The following is a 22,024-nucleotide window of genomic DNA, read 5'->3' on the forward strand; positions in this document are numbered from 1 at the left end:
ATATAATATATATATAATATATATAATATATTTTATATTTATATTTTTATATATATATATAAATGTTGCAAGAGTATATTTAGTATATATATATAATATAATATATATATAATATATATATAATATATATATAATATATATATAAGAGTTTATTTAGTATATATATATATATTGCAAGAGTATATTTTATATATATATATATAAAATATACTCTTGCAATGTGTTGCAATAGTGCTTTTTCATGTATTTGAGAATATACACTTTCTATTATTGTAGCCATCAGAGCATGCCATATCCTAAATGAAGTCCACTTTAAACCAAATCTATGTCTCAATGAAACTTTAGTTCATCTGAACTAAACACTGAAGGCTGGGTTTTGATAGAGGTAGAAATTTTTGCTCTGTGCTGTTTTTTTTAATAACTACCTTTTCATTAGCAGCTTTTCTTTTCTTAGGATCATCAAATGTATGTTTCTATGGAAGAGAAATAATAGATCAAGATTTTGTACAAGCATTCTTTTTAGAAGCACCCCAAACATAATTTACTAAGCATAAGATAATTTAAAACTAAATTTGTAGTCTGTCTTTTCAGTCAGTTAGCAGATATGAATGTTATTATCATGTGAATTAGCAGGAATATGAATTCTAACAAACTCATAGAAACTGGAGGGCGTTTGTTTCCTTTAATTCAACAGAACCAAGTTTCACTCTAGATTTTTGGTTACTATGAAATACTGTGTGATCACTGAAGTGCTGGCCAGATGCTAGCCAAACTGGCTACAAATTGGTATGTATTTAAGAAATTGGAGTTCAGAGGTGGGATTTTGTTACTCAAAATTCCTGAAACATCATCTGTTTACATGTTTTTCAGTACTATCGTTCTTGTGTTTGCAAACATGAAGACATATGTTAAGCAGTTTGTCTTAAGTAGAAGTTGTCATAGTGCTAACAGCACTGAAGCCTGCAAGGCCTGAATGAAAGAAAGGAGAGAAAATATGACAATTTTGTGAAACAACAGTTAGCCATAAGAAAGCAGCAGCAGTGCTCAGACAGCCATATTGCTTTAGGGATTTTTTCTTCACACAGCTCGTTTCTCAAACAAGGAAAGTGAAATTTCTGGGACATAAATAACACCAGGCAAAATATGCCAATAGACTGAAACATGACTGTAATAGTGTTAGTAAAATGAGTGTGTTTTACAGACTCTAGGCAGCTGTTTTGTTTCTTTTACTATTTTAGGGAGCAGAAGGCTTTTCCCAGAAATGTTAAAAAGTTAAACAGTATGGTAGCAAAGAAAGGGTTAAAAAGCAAAACAATATTAAATGTTGTAAAACATAAAGAAGGGGACCCAACCACTCCTGTTTGAAAGGAAGGGAGACAAGACAACGCTGCTGCTGCCGCCCTTTATAATATCTGGTCTCTTCACTTTTCAGCGCAATCCTCCCATGATGGTCAGTGATTTGTTTGAAGACATCAAGGATGGGATAATGCTGATAGCCCTTTTGGAGGTTCTTTCAGGGCAGAAGCTGGTAAGAAGTTCCTTCCTTCTGAATCTGTGAGATGGTTGCACAACTTTTCAAGGATATGATCTTCTAGTTTGTTTCTATATTTGAGTACTCTTGAAAACAAACAAAAAAGCAAAATAAATTTATTCACAGAGTGGACTATGTGGTTGCAATGCAAAATGAAATAATTGCAGACTGATAATCTTGATTTCGTATATTTTATTTCAGTTTTGTCTTACTGGTTCATAAAAATATCTTGATTATATTAGTCTTTACAATGCACCTTGCTGTTACTACAGTGTTACTACTATGACACAAGCATGGTCTGAAGCCCAAGCTGCTTCTGTATGTCTGAAGAAATAATGACAGGTTCTCTTGTCTAATTCATGGCTTTCTTGTGAGCCCCCAGATATTGTAGGGTCTAATATCCATGTGCACTGACAGATACATAGCCACTGTAAAGACCCTAAACTGATATCAAATGGCATTTCACAGACATATTGTGTAATGAGGCTACAATTTGTACATGCCAGATAAGTTTTCTCTTGGGACCCAAGTTAGTAATGTGTTTGTGATGGTGAGAGGAATTAAAGGTTTTTATGCCAAGACCTCTCACTTTTTCCAAACCAGCTTATGTATCAAAGGGCAGCATTCAAGAGCTGAACATCTACCATTCAGTTTGCCTGTTCCTTTACATTCACTCTATTTGCATGTTCCATTATTTTACCTCTTGTTCGTGCAGCCGGGGTTAGCTAAAATTAATAGTAATTCGTATTGCAAGAGTGATTGTAATGATATTTTAATGAGAAGTAAGCTAAGCTTTCAAGGGTATTTCTGCTTTGCTGAAATGTACCGATTGCTGTTTCTGTTCATATGAGAAGTCTCCCTCTTGTGGCAACATAATAGTAAAACAGGGAAAGAATTGCAGAGAAGGTACCAGTTAAATGACATTTGCTATATAATATCCTTCCCGTATAAATCACAGAACAAGAGCAGTTTCTAATTAACTAAAAAGCCATGTATAGCAGAGTATTATGTTCTATAGTAACTTCAGAAGGGATTTTAGAATTTATAAAAAACGTTTATTAAAAATAACTATTGATACCAATTTAAATGGCAGTAGTTATGTATTTACATTGCAATATAATATTAAGGAGGCATTTAAAATTCAAATTCAGAATATTAGGAGCCTAAAATATGTTTTTGATTTAATTCAAGGATTTCTAATTTTTTTATTATTATTACTTTTAACTTACATGCCTGAAGTTCAGCAAAATATATGTTCGTAATTACGTGGAATGTTTTTTTCAGCAAAGTGAATATATCTAATTGGAGTGTGCACTTTTCTTTTCCTTAAAGCCTTGTGAGCAAGGACGTCATCTGAAGAGAATTCACTGGGTTGCCAACATTGGCACAGCACTTAAGTTTCTAGAAGGAAGACGGGTAAGTTCAATAGCACAAAAGCTGTTGTAAAGTAAAAATGTCAAGATTCAACACTAACAGGTAGCAATCAATAGGAAAAATTTCCTGGGGTTTTTAGTTAGAATCACCTTAGCTTATCTTTTTCCTTTTTTTTTTTTTCTATATTCTTTAACTCCTCCCTGCTTCCCTGTCTCATCAAAGTTAAAAATTTCAGTTCAGTAGAGGCATTCCTTTATGACTGTACATACAAAACACTGCTTGAAATTATACACACGTGAATTAAGAACAGTGTGACCCTTTATTAGCATAACAGAAGTCCAAGTTAATTCCTGGATTGATTCTTGTAGTCACCACTATGGCAGTTTTAGATGTAACATACAAGATGTAACAAAGCTTTATAAAAATTCAACATAGAGATAGAAAACGAAAGATAGATGATTAGAGTGCTGAGGTATCTCTAGTACAAAGACAGTCTGAGAGAAGACTTTGGGGAGACCATGTACTGGCTTTTCCATTCCTAAAGGGGGGCCTATAATCAAGAGAGGCATTTTTACCAGAGCCTGTATTGATAAGGCACAGTGTAATAGTGTTTATCTAAATGGAGTATTGTCATATGGAATATTAGAAAGAAATTCTTCATTGTGAGGGTGGTGAGGTACTGGAACAGGTTACTCAGAGAATCTGCAGATGCTGCAACCACGGAAGTGTTCAAGGCCAGATTGGATGAGATTCCTGGGCAGCTTGATCTAGTGGGAGGCATCCCTGTCCACAGCAGGGGACTGGAAGTGTATGATCTTTAAGGTTTCTTCCAGCAAACCTTTCAGTGATTTTAAGAAAAAACTCAATGTGTTCTTGGCATGAACATAAAATAAAAACAATCTTCCTGTGTTACACTGATGTATCTATTTTTTTTTTTTATTAGAATTGGAGACATTTTTTCGTATCTGCTTTTCAGTTTATTTTTTTTTTTAATGCAGGTATAACAATGAATGGATTTTATTTCTCTATAATGCAATGCAACAGGAGTTTGGGGACTTTTCTCTATTAGTTATTTTTTGTACGTGCTGTATATTGGCATATCAGATTTCCTTCTAGAGGGAAATGGAGAAAAACAATATGTAAGATAGATTGGTGTGCATTAGCAGGTAGCTTTTGGCTGAATGCAGCTTAGACAATGCATCTATACAGTCTGTCACCCTTTTCCTCTCAGAGGAGATGGGGATGCTTTCAGACAGCAAATGCTTTTTTAGTACCTAAGCGCAGTCCCTGATTTTTACTCTCAGACAAATGAAGGGAGATGAGTGGCTGCCTGTGGCACTTAGTGTGTGCTGGGTGTCTCCTTCCTCCCTGGGCTCTCCCACAAGTAACATTTATTACAGATTTATTCAATGTCATATTTTCACAATCCAGACAGACTTCTGGCTGTCATACTGAGAAATGCACTTGAGATTTCGGTGATGTTATTCTGGACCAAACATTTTTATTGTTATTTTGGTTTGTTTGTTTGCATTTGGTTTGAGTTTCTAATGCTACTGAAGTGTTTATTCAATAGATTTGATTTCTTTTTAATAAATAATAAAACAAATATAACAATAACTAGAATAGATACATTATGCCCCCATGAGCAGTAACCTAATAAAAAGATTTAGCTGAGTCCTCATGACTCTTTTTAATCTGTAATATCCATAAGTAAAACCTTGCTTTCTAGAAAAAGAAAAGTTTTTGTGGGAGCTGAGCCAGCTAAAAGAATGAGACTTATGGTGGTTTTTTTTTTTTTTCTTTAGGTAGATAATGGCATTGTTTAGTGGATTTCCAGATGTTGATTCAAAGGACTGCAGTTTTTGCTTTGTTTTGTGGATAGAATCTCACCAGAAGTCAATCTTATGCTGTTCTTAAACCCATTCTCCAAAGTTTTTCCATTTTTAACCCTTTTCCATGACCATGTTTGGAGTGCCAGAACAGCTTAGTAGCCCTCCTTATTAATGGCAAGACTAAAGGCAGGATTTATTAGTTTTGCTGAGTGAATGATTAGTGTATTTCCTGATATTCTGATACTACCTATTCTGTTCAATTTCTTTAAACGCTGCCTATGTGTTAGTTCCTTTATACATAGTCTTTTTCTCTGCTGTTTTTCTCTTGAAATTATTTTATGGTGACACTTTATTCAGAATATAGAGAAGCATTTGGGAGTTAAAACCTGTTTATGTTTGTTTTGATAAACTGCATACAGCCTTGGACAACTGAAATGTTCATATTCTATATTTTTTAAAAAATTATAGTCAGATTTGTCTTGCAAGGGAACCTTCACCAGTGATGGTAAAATATTTTACAGTAATAAGCTCCCTGAAGAAATGTGACTTTTTTTCTTTCTTTTTTCTTTTCTTTAAGGTTTTTTTCCCCTTTTCTTATTTCTTTTTTATTATAAAACACTGTTTTCTTGGTCAATTCTACACCTGTTACAAGAAGCAAGGACAGCCTACATAATTTAAAAGCTGTTATGAAATATTCAGTTTGTTTTCTTTATTAATCATATTCTAAGTTGTAAGCAAAATGATGCTTTCTGTACATTTTAAAAGTAACACATTTACTTAATCACTTAATCATTATTTTGTAACATTTTTTCCTTTTACTTCCCATGCTAGTCTGTATACCGAGGATCTCCGGTTTGTACAATGTTTTTATGTAATTTTTCTCTCTTTTTATCTTTTCTACAAAAGTTAAATATTATTTCTACAATATTAGCATGCTATGGACCTAAAACTCTTTCATTATGTATAGCTTACACGTAAGTGAAATTACATAATTATGGGATACTTTCATAGTAAGAAACTTCTTTGTTACAAAAACGTATTAAAATATAAAACCTATTTCTTTTGTAACTGTTACTGTTTCTTGTGTGTAGTGATAACATGTTTTCTTTCCTAAATAGATAAAGCTTGTCAACATAAACTCAACTGATATTGCTGATGGTCGGCCTTCTATTGTGCTTGGCTTGGTGTGGACCATAATTTTATATTTTCAGGTACAACATTTTTTAAATTCAGTGTTGTTTCCTCAAACAGTGGTAGAGCTTATTGTTGCAAATGAACTAGTGCATTTTCAGTATTTAATTACATGTTTGATAGTTTATAATTAACTGAGGATCTGATGCTGAATAAAGTAGCAGATATAGCTGTTTCACTTTGCTTAAACTAAGATACCTGTCTTGGTAATGAGCATAGAATGTCTTTCTTCTATCACTAGAACGCATACTTCCAGTATCTCTGAAGAATGAAGGGGAAAAAAACAAACAAACAAAAAAAAAAAAACCCCAGAAAAGAAAACTATGGAATTTGGATTCTTTTTATAAGCACCATTACCAACCTTGTTGATGATTGTACTCCATCTAATTCCAGTGCTCGTGATGGCAGACAGCAATTAAGCTTAACGTAATACAAGTAAACATGCTGATTTCACTGAAACATGAAGATATTTGAAGGATAATAGCTGTAAACCGTTTAGATGGAGACCAATCTTACACTATCCTCTGGATATAATTTTTACGAGTTACAGCCAGATTGTCAGTCAAGTTAATGATTTACTTTTGACGGAAACCGTGATGCAAATAACTGCTGTAAATGCTCAGCAAGTTTTACTAAAGCATGTTGCCTACAGTACATGGACTATTTCATCATGAGTTACATCTAAGCAGAGCCACAATTAAATTTATGCCAAAAGTGCAAGGTTAAATTAAGAACTATCAGGGTGATCATCAAGGTCATTTAAGTTCTTTAATTTAATGAGTGTCCTTTGAAATTACTGAACCATTTTATAATGTGCATTAAAGCTCAATTTAAGCCATTGTCAATCATTTCAATGATAATTTGTTGTACTAGATAACACACTTGCACTTTATTGTAGCTGTATGTAGTCAGGAAGGTCAATGATTGCTAGGTTTTCCATATTTCAGAAATTACAGCCATTATATAGGTACAGACATACATTAAAATCTTTGAGCCTAGTTTGAAGCACCGTTAAAAAAAATACAGCATCTAAAAGTGACACCTTCTTCCCAACTTTACTTTGTTAGTCCTATTAGTTTATTATTTAAGAGACAGGTGGAAATTAAGCGGCTTATTCACAAACATCCATTAAATTGTGTTTTTCTTTTTCACAGATTGAAGAGCTCACCAGCAATCTTCCACAGCTGCAGTCATTGTCTAGCAGCACGTCCTCTGTAGAGAGTGTTGTCAGTTCAGAAACTGCAAGTCCCCCAAGCAAACGGAAGGTGGTAACCAAGGTCCAAGGAAGTGCCAGGAAGGCTTTGTTAAAATGGATCCAGTATACAGCAGCAAGGTAAGTAACTTACAAATGAATTAAACTCCTATCTTAGGTGGGAACTTTTTATTTAGAATTTAAACTTTCTCAGTCAAAGTCTATCCTTTTGCTGTGTGTTTATATAGCGCTGGCCTCTAATCATATTCTTTATGAAACAGAGGCTGCTAACTATTCTGCTATAACAACAAGCAAGTGATTATTTAGAATTTGCACTAGTTTTACAAGCAATCGCATTTTATACGCTCCGAGTAACAAATGGGATTATCTTTGACAGAAGGAGGAACTGAAAGGGGCATTAGCTATCTGAATGACAGTGCATTATTTCTGCTGCCCAAACACTTGATGCTATAATGCGAGCCCCACACTGACAGCATTACTCAGTGACAGCACGTGTGAATTCTGCACTGAATTTCAACGCTTCCTTTCAAAAGGCAGGTGATGAAAAATCATGAAAATTCTTCTGCAGTTTTGAGATAAAAAGGGCATATTACTATAAAACTGCCCTGAATTTTCTTTCTTTTTAAACAAAGTCTGTGCCAAGTAAAACAAAATTTATTTCAGTTATTCTCCCTATTCCTTGTTAACCTTACATCTTGCTTGTATTTTGTAGAATTAGAATTATTCCAAGATTGCTCGTCTTCCAAAATTCATGTAAAAAAATTATATTTGGTCAAAGAAATAATAGTAATTAATGGCTTCCACTGTAAGATTTTTTTTAAAAAGACATTAAAATATTTTTTTTTTGTAAATAAAAGGATTTTTTTTAATTAAGTAATCAGCACCATTTGGGGAAAAAGTCATGCATTAATGTAAAGGAAAATGAAAAGTTTTGGAGTAGTGCCTCTGACAAAAGAAATATAAAGACACAGACTTCCTCTGGTTTTCCAATAAGCAGGTAGAACACAGTAAAACTTACAGTGCAATACAGTCTGATTTGGCACTTTTCCTATTAAGCTCTTGTTAGGAAGGGACATTCTACTGCCTGGTCAGCTGCAATTTCTAGACACGTCAACACATACAAACAAACAGAGGCTTGTAAATCACATTTTCAACACTATGGAAAGAATAGGTTAAATGTTTTGCAAGAAATCCAGAGCAAGGAGAGAACATTTTGCCTGTTCCTTTTTTAGGCTAGCTGAGGACACATTGAAGTCTGTGGAAGTTTTTCAGTGATTGCAGTGGTCTTTGAATTAAACATTCGTGCAGTATTATTGTTCTTGTGAACTTCACAATGGCAAGACTACCTTAACGTCAAGTGTGTCTTCTGAGGAAGCTTGCAGTTTGTGGACAATTGTACTTTTCAGAATTACTTTTAAAAGCACCAGTCAGGAGTGTGATTCACTTCTGATTCCTCTCTCAGTATTTGTTGGCATTTCTTCATTGTTTATGTGCATTTTTCATTGAAAATATAAGAATTCTGGAGGAAATAATAGTCTTACTCATGTTTTTTGATGAGAATAAAAATATATTTGCATTACGTTTTTACCTGATTTTTCATTCAGTGATATCATTTATAATATTTTAATGCTTTCATTTTAAAAGATAGCAGATTACTGCCATTCTTCTTATGTATTTGTTTTTGTATGATGCTGATGTACTTAACTAAACTGTAGTAGTTATAATTCAGGGAGTTATAAACTACTCTCTGTTCATGGAGAGCAGTGGAAAGAACTGCATACATCCACAGACTGTGTGTGTCACTTGGTGTATTTCATTAGGCTTATTGCCACTAGTGAGCACATTGGAGACACATGCAGTATGCATATTAAAAGATTCTGTTTAATTTATGCAGTGTACAGATGGAGCTGTCACAGAACTGACCAGCCCTATAGGAACAAAAGGTGCTTTAGGCCTAATGATAAGCAGTTGTTGTCTGGAGCATCCTTTCTCACTCTGGATTTCCCCTTGTCTTGATGTTTACACAAGTAACTATTTTCTTTCATTTTCTTCAGGCAAGTTGGAATTGAAATCAAAGACTTTGGACAAAGTTGGAGGAGTGGTGTTGCATTTCATTCCATTATTCATGCTATCCGTCCAGATTTAGTAGACATGGAGAAAGTAAAAGGAAGATCAAACAGGGAAAACCTGGAAGAAGCCTTCACAATTGCAGAAACAGAGCTAGGGATTCCGAGGCTCCTTGATCCAGAGGGTATCTGAATTTAAAAATGCTTGAACTGTTTGAATGAGTTAAACCAAGCATGCTGACTTATAGTGTTTAAATTTTTAACTATTATTCTCTGCCATTTAGCTATAACTTACTGTACTGTGTTCTATACTTGTATAGATGTGAATGTTGACAAGCCAGATGAAAAGTCTATCATGACCTACGTAGCCCAGTTTTTGAAGTACTATCCTGATCCTCATCATACAGTGGCTGATGTGCAGGAGAATGATGTAAGTTTCTCTTGCATACTTACAGAAATTGGTTGTTTCTGTTTACAGGATGTGCTTCCTAAATGCATTTTGTAGCCCTCATAAGTTTATTATTATATTGTTTTGATCTGCAATTCAAGTGAAAAGCAGGCACAATTAAAAAAAAAAACTAAGAAAGATTAACTGAGAATAAAGAACCAGTATTGCATAAATGGAGAAAAGAGAATGGTGATACTGCTGAGGTTTTCCTTTCAGCCAAAGCAAGGTGAAACAGATACAGTAAATGGTAGGATCCACTGGGGTTTGCTTCTGTTTTCTGAAAGCTTTTCAAACAATACTAAAAACATTGAAGCTGTTTGTTGCCTGAAGCAACACATCACTTCTGTTTCTATCACAGCGGATCTGTGGATAGGAAAAGGAGATGTCCTAGAGAATGGTTAGAGGTAGTTTGTGGACTTTTAGGCCTGAGAGGCAGTTAAGATTTTTGACTTGGATTTCTTTCTATTGTATAATAAGATCAGACTGCTTGCTCTAAGGATTTTTTTTGTTTGTTTTTCTTGTTTGTGCTTTGAGTATGATAGTATATTGGCTTTACGCTTGGATGTAGTGCAAAGGATTGTACTCAGAGATGCCAAGTGATTGTGACTCACTCCCTAATCCTGATCATTTACTTCCTTCATGCCAAATGGTAGGAAGCACTGCTGAGACAATCTGCTCAGCCCCAGCAAGAGAGAAAGAGGCAATACTTTTGTTTGTTTCTTTGGTTTCCTTACAGATAGTCACAGAAGAGCTTTGAAATGAGTGAATCTCCTTCCTTCTGGCTATGTTTGGCTTTATTAGGTGTGGCTAATAGCTTTGCAGTAGCTGCATAGTAGCTGTAGCTTTGCTGTTTGATTCCAGCGCCTGAGTCATTGGCATTCCTCTTTCTCCTTACTGCAAAATTATGCTGAGGATGTAAATGTACCAGTGCCATAGCACTGAGTAATGAAGCTGAGTTGGCAAGACAGGGGGAGTGAACATTAAAGCCTCCTTCTCTGACCCATGACAGGCTTAGACTGTTCTGCTGCTTCCATACCATAGCACACAATGCAACACCTGCTGCCAATAGACTTGGCTGTGTGTGAACTATTGAATCATGGCCTGAACCTCTGATTGATCACCTGAGGCAAGCACTGAGTCAGCCATGGGAGCACAGGTGAAGGAATTCAGCTGTGTAACTGGAAGGGGTGGAGTCTGGCTCCACCTATTCTAGACCCCATTGAAGAGCTGACTGCCATTGAGGAAGGATCTCTTCCTGGAGATTCCTCCCTTTGGTGTTTTCCTTTTAGCCCAGGACACAAGTGACCATTTTCATTTATTTTTGATTATCCCTTTCCACTGTGATAATCTTTCTAGCAGTGTGATCTGCAGATACCAGCCTAGCCACACGACTCTATGTATTTGTTGATTATTCTGCCACCAGCACTATGGCTGTGTTTGTGTGCATAGCACACCTAATCTAGGCGTGAAACTAGACTCTTTAATTATAGAGATGTCCACACAAGCAGCTAGGACTTCTGACCACCAAGGGCCAGCTTCCATTATCACTTCACTTCTTCCAGTGCAATATCTTATAAGCTGGGCAGCATAGGAATTTGTGTGGACAACACATCTTCAAGAAACACACTGGAACCCGAGTTGGCTGAGGGGCAGGGGAAGAGAAAGTCAGTAATCTTCTTCACCTCTCACCTACCTCCTGTGCTATTAAAAGCCACCCATGTGCACTTACTGTGAGGTCGGAGTCATCTGACTAAGGATTCACTGCTGATATAGTCAATCTAAGTTTATTTTGACAAGCAGAAAAATACAGTAACATCTGCTGCTCAATGCATCTTGTTCTGTAGCAAGCACATAACACAGGTCAGATGAAATACAACCTGAAAGTGCTTAATTTTAGGAGTTTAGCAGATAATAATCTTGACACTCTCTCAGGTATGTGTACTCCAACACTGTGATAATTATTTTCTTATACTAGACTTCAGGGGGAATAGGAAAAGACTAAGAATAGAGGGAGTATATCACTCACAGGAAAATAAAGTCTGCATGGATTTGTTTTTAATCAGATTCCAAGACTGTTTTATCAATCACTAACTAAGGGTCAGGTTCATCTAAGGTAGTTTAAGTTTTTTTGAAGTGCTATGCACTGTTAAGACAATTTATTCATCTTAAGAAAAATGACCATCTAGAAATGTGTCTATCTCTGCTGATTGTAGATTCTTAAAGATGGATTAATCCTATATAAATAAATAAAAAACAACAACCAAATTATGCAGAATTCCTAAGGAAAGATATGTGATGGATATAGAAGCTTTAGGTTAGAGTGAATAGAAACAAACACTGTTCTACCTATTGCTACACTATTAACTGTAGTTATCTTTAAGGCATACAGTTCACTTATGGTTTCATAGATGTTGCTATTTAAAACAACACAAATCTTTTATATGTCTGATCTGATCCTGCATATGTCTCTGTACCCAAAACAGAATCAGTGAACTATACTTCTTGAAAAAGAATATATAATCACAGAAATAGCTTTTATCTGATACGCTGTCAGCTCTGTGCACTGAGAAAATGAGTAATCTCTTATTTACTTTTTTCCAATCAGTTCATTTAGCCAAGGTGTATATTAGAATGACCATGAACTGTGCATTTCAGAAAAACAGCAAGCAATATACTAAAGATGTGTTTCCTAGTGTTCAGAGAAAACCTCTTGCGTTTCTGTGCCCACTGTCTCTTGCCCTGGCACTGGGGTCCACAAAAATGAGCCTAGAACTGTCTGATTTGCATTCTTCCTCAGGGTTTTATATACAACTATGCGATCTCTCTTCTCCAAGTTAACAGTCCCATCTTTCTCAGCTTTTACTCATTGGAGAGCAGTTCCAGTCCCTTCAATGTATCTGTAGCACTTTCTTAGGCTATATCCATCTCTCTCCTGTGCTGGAAAGCCCAGAAATGGGCAGAGAACACCAGGTGTGTTTTCATCAGCTGAGGAGAGGGGGAAGATCACCTCCTTTGGCCTACTGGCTGAACTATTAATGTAGATCCATGTTCACAGTAAATTTACATAATCCGGTGCTTTAAATCACGCTTAATCTACTTTTTACCAGTCCATGCACAATTTAGAATGTGGGCTAAGAAATGAAAAGATCCACTACAGAGCAGGAATTCTGTATGATACTTAACTACTTAACATTAGGTTAAGATAGTATTTTCTAATACTCCCTTTAAATATATGGTAAATATGGAAAGAAATATTTGTCTATGTATTGTTAAACTTCACGTTGTTGAATTTTAAGCACTGGAATCTCTCCATAATGTAATGCAATATAATTGAATGACATCTGCAAAAGATAATATGGATATCTTATTTAATCTATTTATTGTGCAGTCAACAAGGTCCAATTTCATTAATTTTTGCTTCCCTTTTTTTATCTAGTCCACAACGATGTAAACTATTGTCCTATTATTTCTTGGAATCTGTGTATAGTCTGCAAAACTCATCATGATTTTCTTGAGAATAGATCAAATATTTTAAAGAGAAAAAAATCTGTGTAAGAGATTTGATTATCTGTTGACAGAATCAAAAAGTTTAAACAAGAATACTCGAGAGCTTATATTTATCCAGTATCATTTTTTCAATGTATTTTGCTGTGTCGAGCCAATGACTGGGGTATGGGACTTGACACACGTTTTGCAATGAACTGGCTCCGTTTAGATCTCTTTTCCATGAAGTTGTTTTATGCTATCATTTTGATCCAAGGGCAAAGGTGATGGAATTGACAGTTATGAATGACAGGACTAGGGAGTCAGGTACAGAGTGGACATAGATTACTGATAGGCATGAGAATTTTGCCAATGATGGATTAGCAGAATTACAGGGAGTCTAATATATCATGCCTGGATCAGCCATGCTCATATATGAATCTGTGTAAGCAACGCATCACAAATAATCAGTTACTCTAAAGTAACTGCTTTTTCCAGATGAAACAAATCATATAGTGACTAGTAATCCAGAAATCAGACGTAGTAGAGAACTTCGTAACAAGATATAGCACATGCATTTGATAATATTTTAAGAACTTCTTTAATTGCATTATTGCACATATAGCTCTTTTATTGCTCTTTCTGGAATTTCTACCTGCTTTGTTTTATTTTGTTTGCTTTTTTTCTTTTTCCTCTTGTTTTCTTACTTGTTTCATATTGCTAGGAACTTCAATCAATCCCAACTTTTGTCACTTCTTTTATGAAATTTAAGGTAAGGATAATATGCTCCAGAATAATGGGCCTTCCTTGGGCCTTTCATAATTTTTTGTTTTATCCTGAACATATTGGACTTCTGATTTTGGATATTTTAATAGACATTGGTTAGTTACCCTCATATTATTCTTTCCACAAGAGGAAAATAGATGAACATAATGAGACTAAGTCTACTTTCTTACAACAGCTATTCCTTATAGCCAAATGCCTAATTTGGAAATAATTTTACAGAAATACAGAAAAGTCAACTTACTTATAATAAGTCTCAGGCTATGCTTTCTTAATTATATATATAAGCATAAGAAAATAAATTATGAATTGTTTTATCTATTCATATCTATTTTCATTTTAGATTGTTATTGTCATATATTCTTAGGTTTATAGAGTAGATATTAGACTGAATATATGATTGTGTAAGTAGTGTATGTGGTATGTGTGTTTGAAAGAGAGAGCATTCATGTTTAATCGCATGATATGCTCAGCTCTTCGTTCTCACGTGAGTTATGAATTTAAAGGATATATTTTTGTAACTATCTTAGACATTTAAATACTTAACTTCTCAGATAATACTAGAAAGTTTTAAGAAATCCAACAGATGGAATTTTATATATCAAATGAACATTCAAACAAATTTCAGATACATTCAAATACATTTCAGAACACTCAGATAAAACTAGAAGATTGCAGGAGTGAAGATGTAATGAAGAAAACAGCAGTCTTTATTGTAGCCAGTCAGTTCTGTTTGTAGTCTCACATGGTCCAGATAGTTACCTTTATTCAACACTAGTTTCTTTGTGTTGGCTTTTTTTCCTAATTTGTAAGAAATAGGTTGATCAACTGTTCATCTCATGCTGTGCATGTATAAGAACCCATATATACTGAAATGAAGTTTAATAACCATAGCAGAATTATTCCCACTCAATCTATTCAAGCAAAAGTTCAGGCAGCTTTGAGTGGACCTTAATATAAAATATAAAATCTTAGCCTTACATACTCCTGCATTGCTGCTTAAGATAGTGAAGAGGTGAAGTGGTAGAAGTTACTTTATCTCACTATGAATTTACAGACAGAAGAAGCACACTCTTTCATAATATATCTGTTGTAAAGCATTTCTTGTATGAACAAGTAAATCGGATGATAAACCCATCATTTCCAACCTATTTTTACCATCAGAGTTCCCAGTTATAAGAGGACTTTCCTCAGCAGTGATTGTAAAAAAAACTTCCTGAGTTCTTCCAGTAGCTTACTGTCTGCCTTTAATAGCTCATTACTGAAGGTGATGCTTGGCTCAGCATTCAGAGTGCATCTGTGGTACTGTTGTCAGTCTGAGTCTTTCTGTGCTAACAGTAACACACGCATATAACTCAGTGTTTTCAAGAAGAATAGCTTAATTAATTGATTTCATATATACACATGGTAAAAGTGACTTGATTATTTTTTTTCCAGCAAATAGGCAATACGGTAATTCAGCATCTCTGAAAAACAGATAAATTATTTTAGATTCAAAAGCTCCTGTCTTAAAGTTCTATCCATGCTGTGCCTGAGAATTTGAACAGTTCTTCTGGTTAATAATTATATATTAGAGAATTCAAAAAAGTATATTGTCAAGTTTCTCATTAAATGCAGATATGTATTTTTAGCTCTATAAAAACCAAAAAGTTCTGTATCATGTAATTTGTTAATTAAAATCAGAGTTCAGTTAAAAAAAAAAAAAAGCTTTTCCGAGTCTAGTCAAAAAACTTAATATGTAAATTTAAATTTGCCCTCTTACCATTTTGGAATTAATAAGCAGTTTTCTCTGATGTTTTTCATTCATATTCTTTGGTGGTTGTGTACTCCAGCTTTGTTGTTCCTCTCTGCAAGTCAGTGAATGCTCTTATAATGACATGAGGATAAATTAATACTCTAAAATGCTGTTTGGATGTAGCATGGAGAAAATAAGCCATAGTGGCTTAGAAAAGTTGAAATAATTTTGATTATGGATAGAATATCCTCATACTGAGGAGAGAACAAACGTTTACATTTCTCTGATGTTTTCCTTTACTTTATGTTCTGTTTGTTTGCTACTTAAGGTGTGCAAGCTTTAGAAAACAGTTAAGTATTGTGAGAACACTAATATTTTTTTATTAAGACTAAGAACCACTAGTCACTAATGAAAGTCTTGTATTAAGAGATTTAGCTCATCAGACATGGGGAATAATGGTGGCAGGTTTCTTAGTGCCCAAGAAATCTTCTATGTTGGCTATCAAAATCAAAACTTTACAATGTTTTTATATCAAACAAGGACCACAGAATCAAGTTTGCAGGTGACAAGTGATATGCTGAAATAGAAAGCTGTGAAAATGAATAAATATCTATATGAATGATAGGCCTATCCTGCTTTTCTTGTGTTGTGCAATGTCTTTAACACTGTCCAGTGAGGCAGTTACTGAAATGTTTTCATCTTCTGCGATTAAGCAAGCAAATAATTGTTTGAATGAATAGTAAAAATATTTAAATAAATCACAGAACACTCAGTGTTACCTCTCAGCTTTATCTCCTCACTTAAATTCAGAGAAACCGTACTGTAATTTGAGAGAGATGTGGCTGTTCCTGTGTTCTTTATACTTAGGTGCTGTGGAAGTGCTCTAGTTGCTGATGATATTCTATTTAAAAAGAATTGGTCAGATTCAATTTTAGCAATAGGTAATTAAACCACGTTAATAGAAATCTTGCAAAATACCTGCTTTGCTTTTCTGTAGAAAAAGTTGTGGCCACAGATGCTCTTGCAAAGTCTTATCTTTAGTGACTCACAGCAGTAAGAATGTAATCCACAGAGAATAAAATCCCATGCTTTACAAAATTGAAGTTACAGTGTGAACTAAAAGCAGTATACACAGTATTGTTAAACATTCATTCTCTTCTTGACTTCAGGAATACCTTACTTAAAGTTTCAATTACTAGGATTGTTGTAGATTAAATCCATTAAAATGCAGGGTTTTGTATTGGCTTCATGGAGCTGACTGCTAAACAGATATTTCAATAGTCTATCATTAAAGTTATCATTTGTAGTGAATGGAGTACCCTTAATTCCAAAGATTTTAGGGTTTTTTGGTGGTTAAATGAGTTAAGAATTCTCTCTACTTATATTCTTTTCCTCATATGGGAGCAATCACGAATTTGCTGTTTGTCTTGAAGAATCTTGACATTATTTTTCCACACACAGAGCAAATTATCATGCAAGAATAGTAGTGCTTTTATTTTTCTTCTCTATTCTTAAATTATGTGACAAGTTGGAAGCAGTAGGAGTTCTGGCATCTTGGAACCTTCTGTGAAGTAAAGGAAATGCCAGCTTTGAAATAGCTGGAGCAGGGAAGTGTCATAGATGTCCCATACTGTTTTTCAGGCAGCAGCCTAAGCACATCAGAAGACAGGAACCTGAGCTATAGGGAACTTTATTTCAATGCAGCTGCCATAACACAGTGTTAATCTTGCTGCAATATCCAATTAACAGTTAACAAGTATAATACCTGTGATATTTGCACATTCTATTATGCACATTCTGTCCAGCCAACTACCAGTGGTTTGAGTAGAGGATCAGTATGAGAATTAGCAGAAATACATCTAAGATGATTCTCAGCTGAAATGAAGCAATACTTCTAAGCTGTTAAAATGGTTAAGGTCTAGTTTTATTTCTCTTATGTAATGCTTTAGTCTTAGTCACTCATTTTATGTTCATAGCTGATATGTGTTCTGTTTGTTCGTTTTAATAGATGTGTTTCTGACAGTCACCACTTTTACAGTAATATAGCCTTTTTACTTTGAAAAAGTGGTTTCTAAATAGTAGCCAGAACATGTCTTTCATCAGTTGGAAGTCTGAGATGGACATTTGTATCCTACTTAAAGATTAGTGTTCTTAGTGAACAAAAAACTTTCTGTTGTCTGCTAGCCTTCTAATATAACGTGCTTAAAGACCTGAGATTTCCTACCAGTATTTTTCTACTCACTATCAGGGCACTGCATTTTGAAGAGCAGCCTTGCAAGCACCAGTGCCAATGATAGACTTGAAGTGTTAAAGCAAAACTTAAAACAAGTATGTTGTTTTTAAAACCATAAAATGTCATGGAAGCAAAAGAAGTTGAACAGAATCAGATTTTTTTAGTTTCCTTCCATTTTTGTTGTTAAAACCTTCTATACCAAAATATTTTTTAGCTTCTGTACATATAACTTGATGTCAAGGATTGCCCTGAAGTCACTAAGAAAATAAATGTGTAAGCTTGGATCATACTGCTGCACTTTTCTAATGTTGCTGCACCCCAAGCAGTAGTTCAGTAGTAGACAAGATAATAAAATAGCCATAAACTGATAAAATGATAATAAATCCTTTCCTACCTCAAATCAATTAGCTTTTACTGAAATTCCCTTTGAATGTATGTGGAAAACTAAAATTAGGTGTTGTGATATATTTAAAGAACTTTCTATTAATTTAAAAGCAGATGAGAACTGCAAGTAGTATTTCTGACACAGTAATGACCCAAATAGTCACGACTTCACCTCTCTCAGATTCGTATCTGAATGCTGAGTTCTTCCTTCCACTCAAGTGCTTTTCAGTTAGACTATATGAAGGAAAATAAGGAGAGAACTTGGCCCAGAGGTTTCCATTGATTTTTTCACTATAACTAATGGCCTTTAATTGCTACAGAGATGTTCATTTCTGGACTATATCTGACACCTGTACTAATAGGATAAAATGTTTTTTGTGTGGTTGTACTAATCATAGAAGGAAGACAAGTTGATGCTGAGAGACCTAAGAGTGTGGGCAGAACAGTTTGAAAGAGATTTAGCACGGGCACAGGTGGCAGAAACAAGCTTACAGGAGAAATATCAGGTAAGCAACTGGGAAAGATTTTTGGAATAAGTTGCTATTGTCACCATTTTGTGGCACTGCAGTATTTTATACCATCTGCAATTTGATGTATTGTACATATATGCAATTTTATGTTTTGTAGCTCAAAGAAATAAGGATTCAAATTGTGTTACTTCTTGTTGAGGAATGTTGAGGTGGAGGAATTATGACAGCTCCAACTTTGCTACATAGTGCACAGATGGTTTTCCTTGCAGAGAGCTTTTTCTAGCAGCATGAATAAGGTCTGTCCTAGTTAGAAGTGAGCATGTGTCTGTACAGTCTTTCCAGATCCTCCGTTATATAGCTTAAATGGGAGGTATCGCTGAAAGCTGGGTGAGGTGACAGGTGAAGAGGACAGGGCTTAGTTCTTCATTTTTAACCCTTCTTTCAAAAGTTAATGTCTAAACCTATAGCAGAAATTTTGACCCAAATTTTTTCCTGAAACTTAACTGTTTCCTAAAAACAATCACTATCTGTCTCAACTAGCATTTAATTCACTTTCTGGTTTTTTATTCAATTACTATTTACTTTTGGACAGGGTTCAGGCCTCTGGTAACTAAAGGGAAATACCTAAGTGTTACACATACTTTGCTGGGGATTCAGATTTAAATAAAACACAATTCAACAAGGGCTATAAATACACGCGTTAACGGATATTCCTTTATGAGTAGTATTAAAACTGCTATCAGTACAAAATTGTCATGTAGGTGCCAGTATACCATAAATATTACAGAATTTGTTTGACTCTGTATTACACTGATTTGATTTTCTCTTTGCGCAGTCATTTAAGCATTTCAGAATCCAGTATGAGATGAAAAGGAAACCTATTGAACTTGTAACTCAGTCCTTAAGGAAAGATGGTAAATTATCACTTGATCAAGCTATAGTGAAGCAAGCGTGGGACAGAGTCTCTTCCAGGGTATGTTGAAAACTATTATGTTATACACTCTTTATTAAGTATGAGAATTTTATATTATTTATAATTTTAAACCATTTGCTATCAATTTTGTTGGGCATTTGGAAACTAAATATGGACCATGTCTCCAGGGATGCTGGATTATATTGTATTTGGTTTGTGAATGTTTTCATCATCATCATCTTTAATAGTTGTTCATGCGTAGACAGAATATGAACTTAAAGATAAGTAAAATACTTTGAGGTTTCTTTTTATTTGAAATTGTGTTAGCAGTGCACAGACACGTTGAAAGTGTTGTAGAGTGTGCACAATGCACACTTGGCATGCAATATTTTAATGAAAATTGCTAGTGACTCTAGCACTAACTAAAAATTCGAATACAACATTTTTAATTTAACTAAATAATGTTTCTGTGCAAAAAATACTGAATGCTGTATCAGCAAATGAAGCTTTAAGGCTAATTTTTACCTGATTGCAATAGCAGGAATAAATTGCAGTGTTCATGACTGATAGTACTTGTTTATTTAATTGAGCAAGGAAATAAGTTGAATGCTTTTGTTTTTATTTCCTAGATGTTTGACTGGCACATACACCTTGATAAATCTCTTCCTGCACCTTTGGGTACCATAGGTGCTTGGCTCTATAGAGCAGAGGCTGCTCTAACAGAAGAAGTAAGCATTCAGCAAGCTCATGAGGAGACAGCAAATATTATACACCGGAAGCTTGAACAACTTAAGGTAGGTCCAGATGCATTGATTCCATGCACTCTATTTCATTATTTTGAAGACTGTAATGTTCTGTGATTATTATTCAGTCATGAGTGGTGTTCCCCAAGGTCAGTGCTGGGTCCTGTCCTCTTCAATATCTTTGTCAATGACCTGGATGAGGGCACTGAGTGCACCCTTGTTAAGTTTGCAGATGACACCAAGTTGGCTGGAAGTGTGGATCTGCCTGGGGGTAGCGAGGCCCTACAGAGGGATCTGGGCAGGCTGAATAGCTGGGCTGAAGCCAATGGGATGAGGTTCTACAAGGCTAAATTCTGAGTCCTGCACTTTGGCTAAAACAACTCCAGACAACACTATGGACTTGGGGCAGAGTGGCTGGAAGACTGCATAGAGGAAATGGTCCTGGGGGTATCTATTGATACTCAGCTAAACATGAGCTGACAGTGTGCCTGGGTGGCCAAGAAGGCCAACGGCATCCTGGCTTGGATCAGTAACAGCGTTGCCAGCAGGAACAGGGAAGTGATTATCCCCCTGTATTCAGCTCTGGTGAGGCCACACGTCAAGTACTGTGTCTAGTTTTGGGCCCCTCACTGCAAGAAAGGCATTAAAGACCTGGAGTGGGTTCAAAGAAGGGCAACGAAGGTGGTGAGCGGTCTGGAGCACAAGTCTTATGAGGAGTGGCTGAAGGAGCTGGGATTGTTCAGTCTAGAGAAGAGGAGGCTCAGGGAAGACCTTACTGCTCTCTATAACTACCTGAAGGGAGGTTGTAGTAAGCTGGAGGTTGGCCTCTTCTCTCGTGTAACAGTGATAGGACCAGAGGGAATGGCTTCAAGCAGCACCAGAGAGATTCAGGCTGGATATTAGGAAATACTTCTCTGAAAGAGTGGTCAGGAACTGAAATGGGCTGCACAGGGAGGTGGTGGAGTCACCGACCCTGGAGTTGTTTAAGGAATGTTTGGTTTTTGTGCTGAGGGATATGGTTTAGTGAGTATTATTGGTGATAGCTGGATGGTTGGACAGGATGATCTTGTAGGTCTTTTCCAACCTTGGTATTTCTGTGATTCTGTGAAATCAACCAAATACTCACTGTTTGAAGGCTAGTTGCTGTCAGTGGTGTCACCTTTGTGATAGCTCAAAATGATGTGTTTTTCCATGATAACTTCAGCTGTGATATCTATATATTTTACAAGTGATGTTCAAGATTGTTTTGTGGCTGCTTCCACTTTTTGAAAGATATCACACAAACATACTAACATACTAACACATATATAATATAATAACAGTATATAACTATATAACACAATAACTATCACAAACATACTAAGTGTGCTGTTGGTTACTGCAAATGATATTGCTAAGATGGGAAATAATGAGAAATCACTTTTTTCACTATTGTGTTGCAAAGATAAATAGCATAAGAAGTCTCCTCTGCTGTGGTAAAGAGGAATTTTTCCAGACAATATTAAATATCATTGGCATTACTCTTTGCTGAGTATATGTTCTCTTTTAAAACCAAAATTGTGAGCTTTGTCAGTGCAATAAATATGAGAAAATTATAGGGAAAAGTCGTTGGAGAGGTGATAAAA

At 35.2% G+C, this 22,024-nt stretch overlaps 1 protein-coding gene across 1 annotated transcript in view; it reads left to right on the forward strand.

Moving 5' to 3' along the window:
- SYNE1 (spectrin repeat containing nuclear envelope protein 1) overlaps positions 1 to 22,024 on the forward strand; it is a 275,315-nt gene that overhangs the window by 44,231 nt on the left and 209,060 nt on the right. Inside the window, exons 3-11 of the mRNA XM_042893607.1 lie at positions 1,433 to 1,528; positions 2,864 to 2,947; positions 5,856 to 5,948; positions 7,083 to 7,261; positions 9,196 to 9,392; positions 9,528 to 9,637; positions 18,672 to 18,779; positions 19,579 to 19,716; positions 20,286 to 20,450. Of these exons, the coding sequence (XP_042749541.1) occupies positions 1,433 to 1,528; positions 2,864 to 2,947; positions 5,856 to 5,948; positions 7,083 to 7,261; positions 9,196 to 9,392; positions 9,528 to 9,637; positions 18,672 to 18,779; positions 19,579 to 19,716; positions 20,286 to 20,450 (1,170 nt within the window). The remainder of the gene's footprint in view (positions 1 to 1,432; positions 1,529 to 2,863; positions 2,948 to 5,855; positions 5,949 to 7,082; positions 7,262 to 9,195; positions 9,393 to 9,527; positions 9,638 to 18,671; positions 18,780 to 19,578; positions 19,717 to 20,285; positions 20,451 to 22,024) is intronic.

This window comes from Lagopus leucura, unplaced genomic scaffold, assembly GCF_019238085.1.
Source record: "Lagopus leucura isolate 7727_CA_CO unplaced genomic scaffold, USGS_WTPT01 Super-Scaffold_73, whole genome shotgun sequence".
Classification (NCBI taxonomy): domain Eukaryota; kingdom Metazoa; phylum Chordata; class Aves; order Galliformes; family Phasianidae; genus Lagopus; species Lagopus leucura.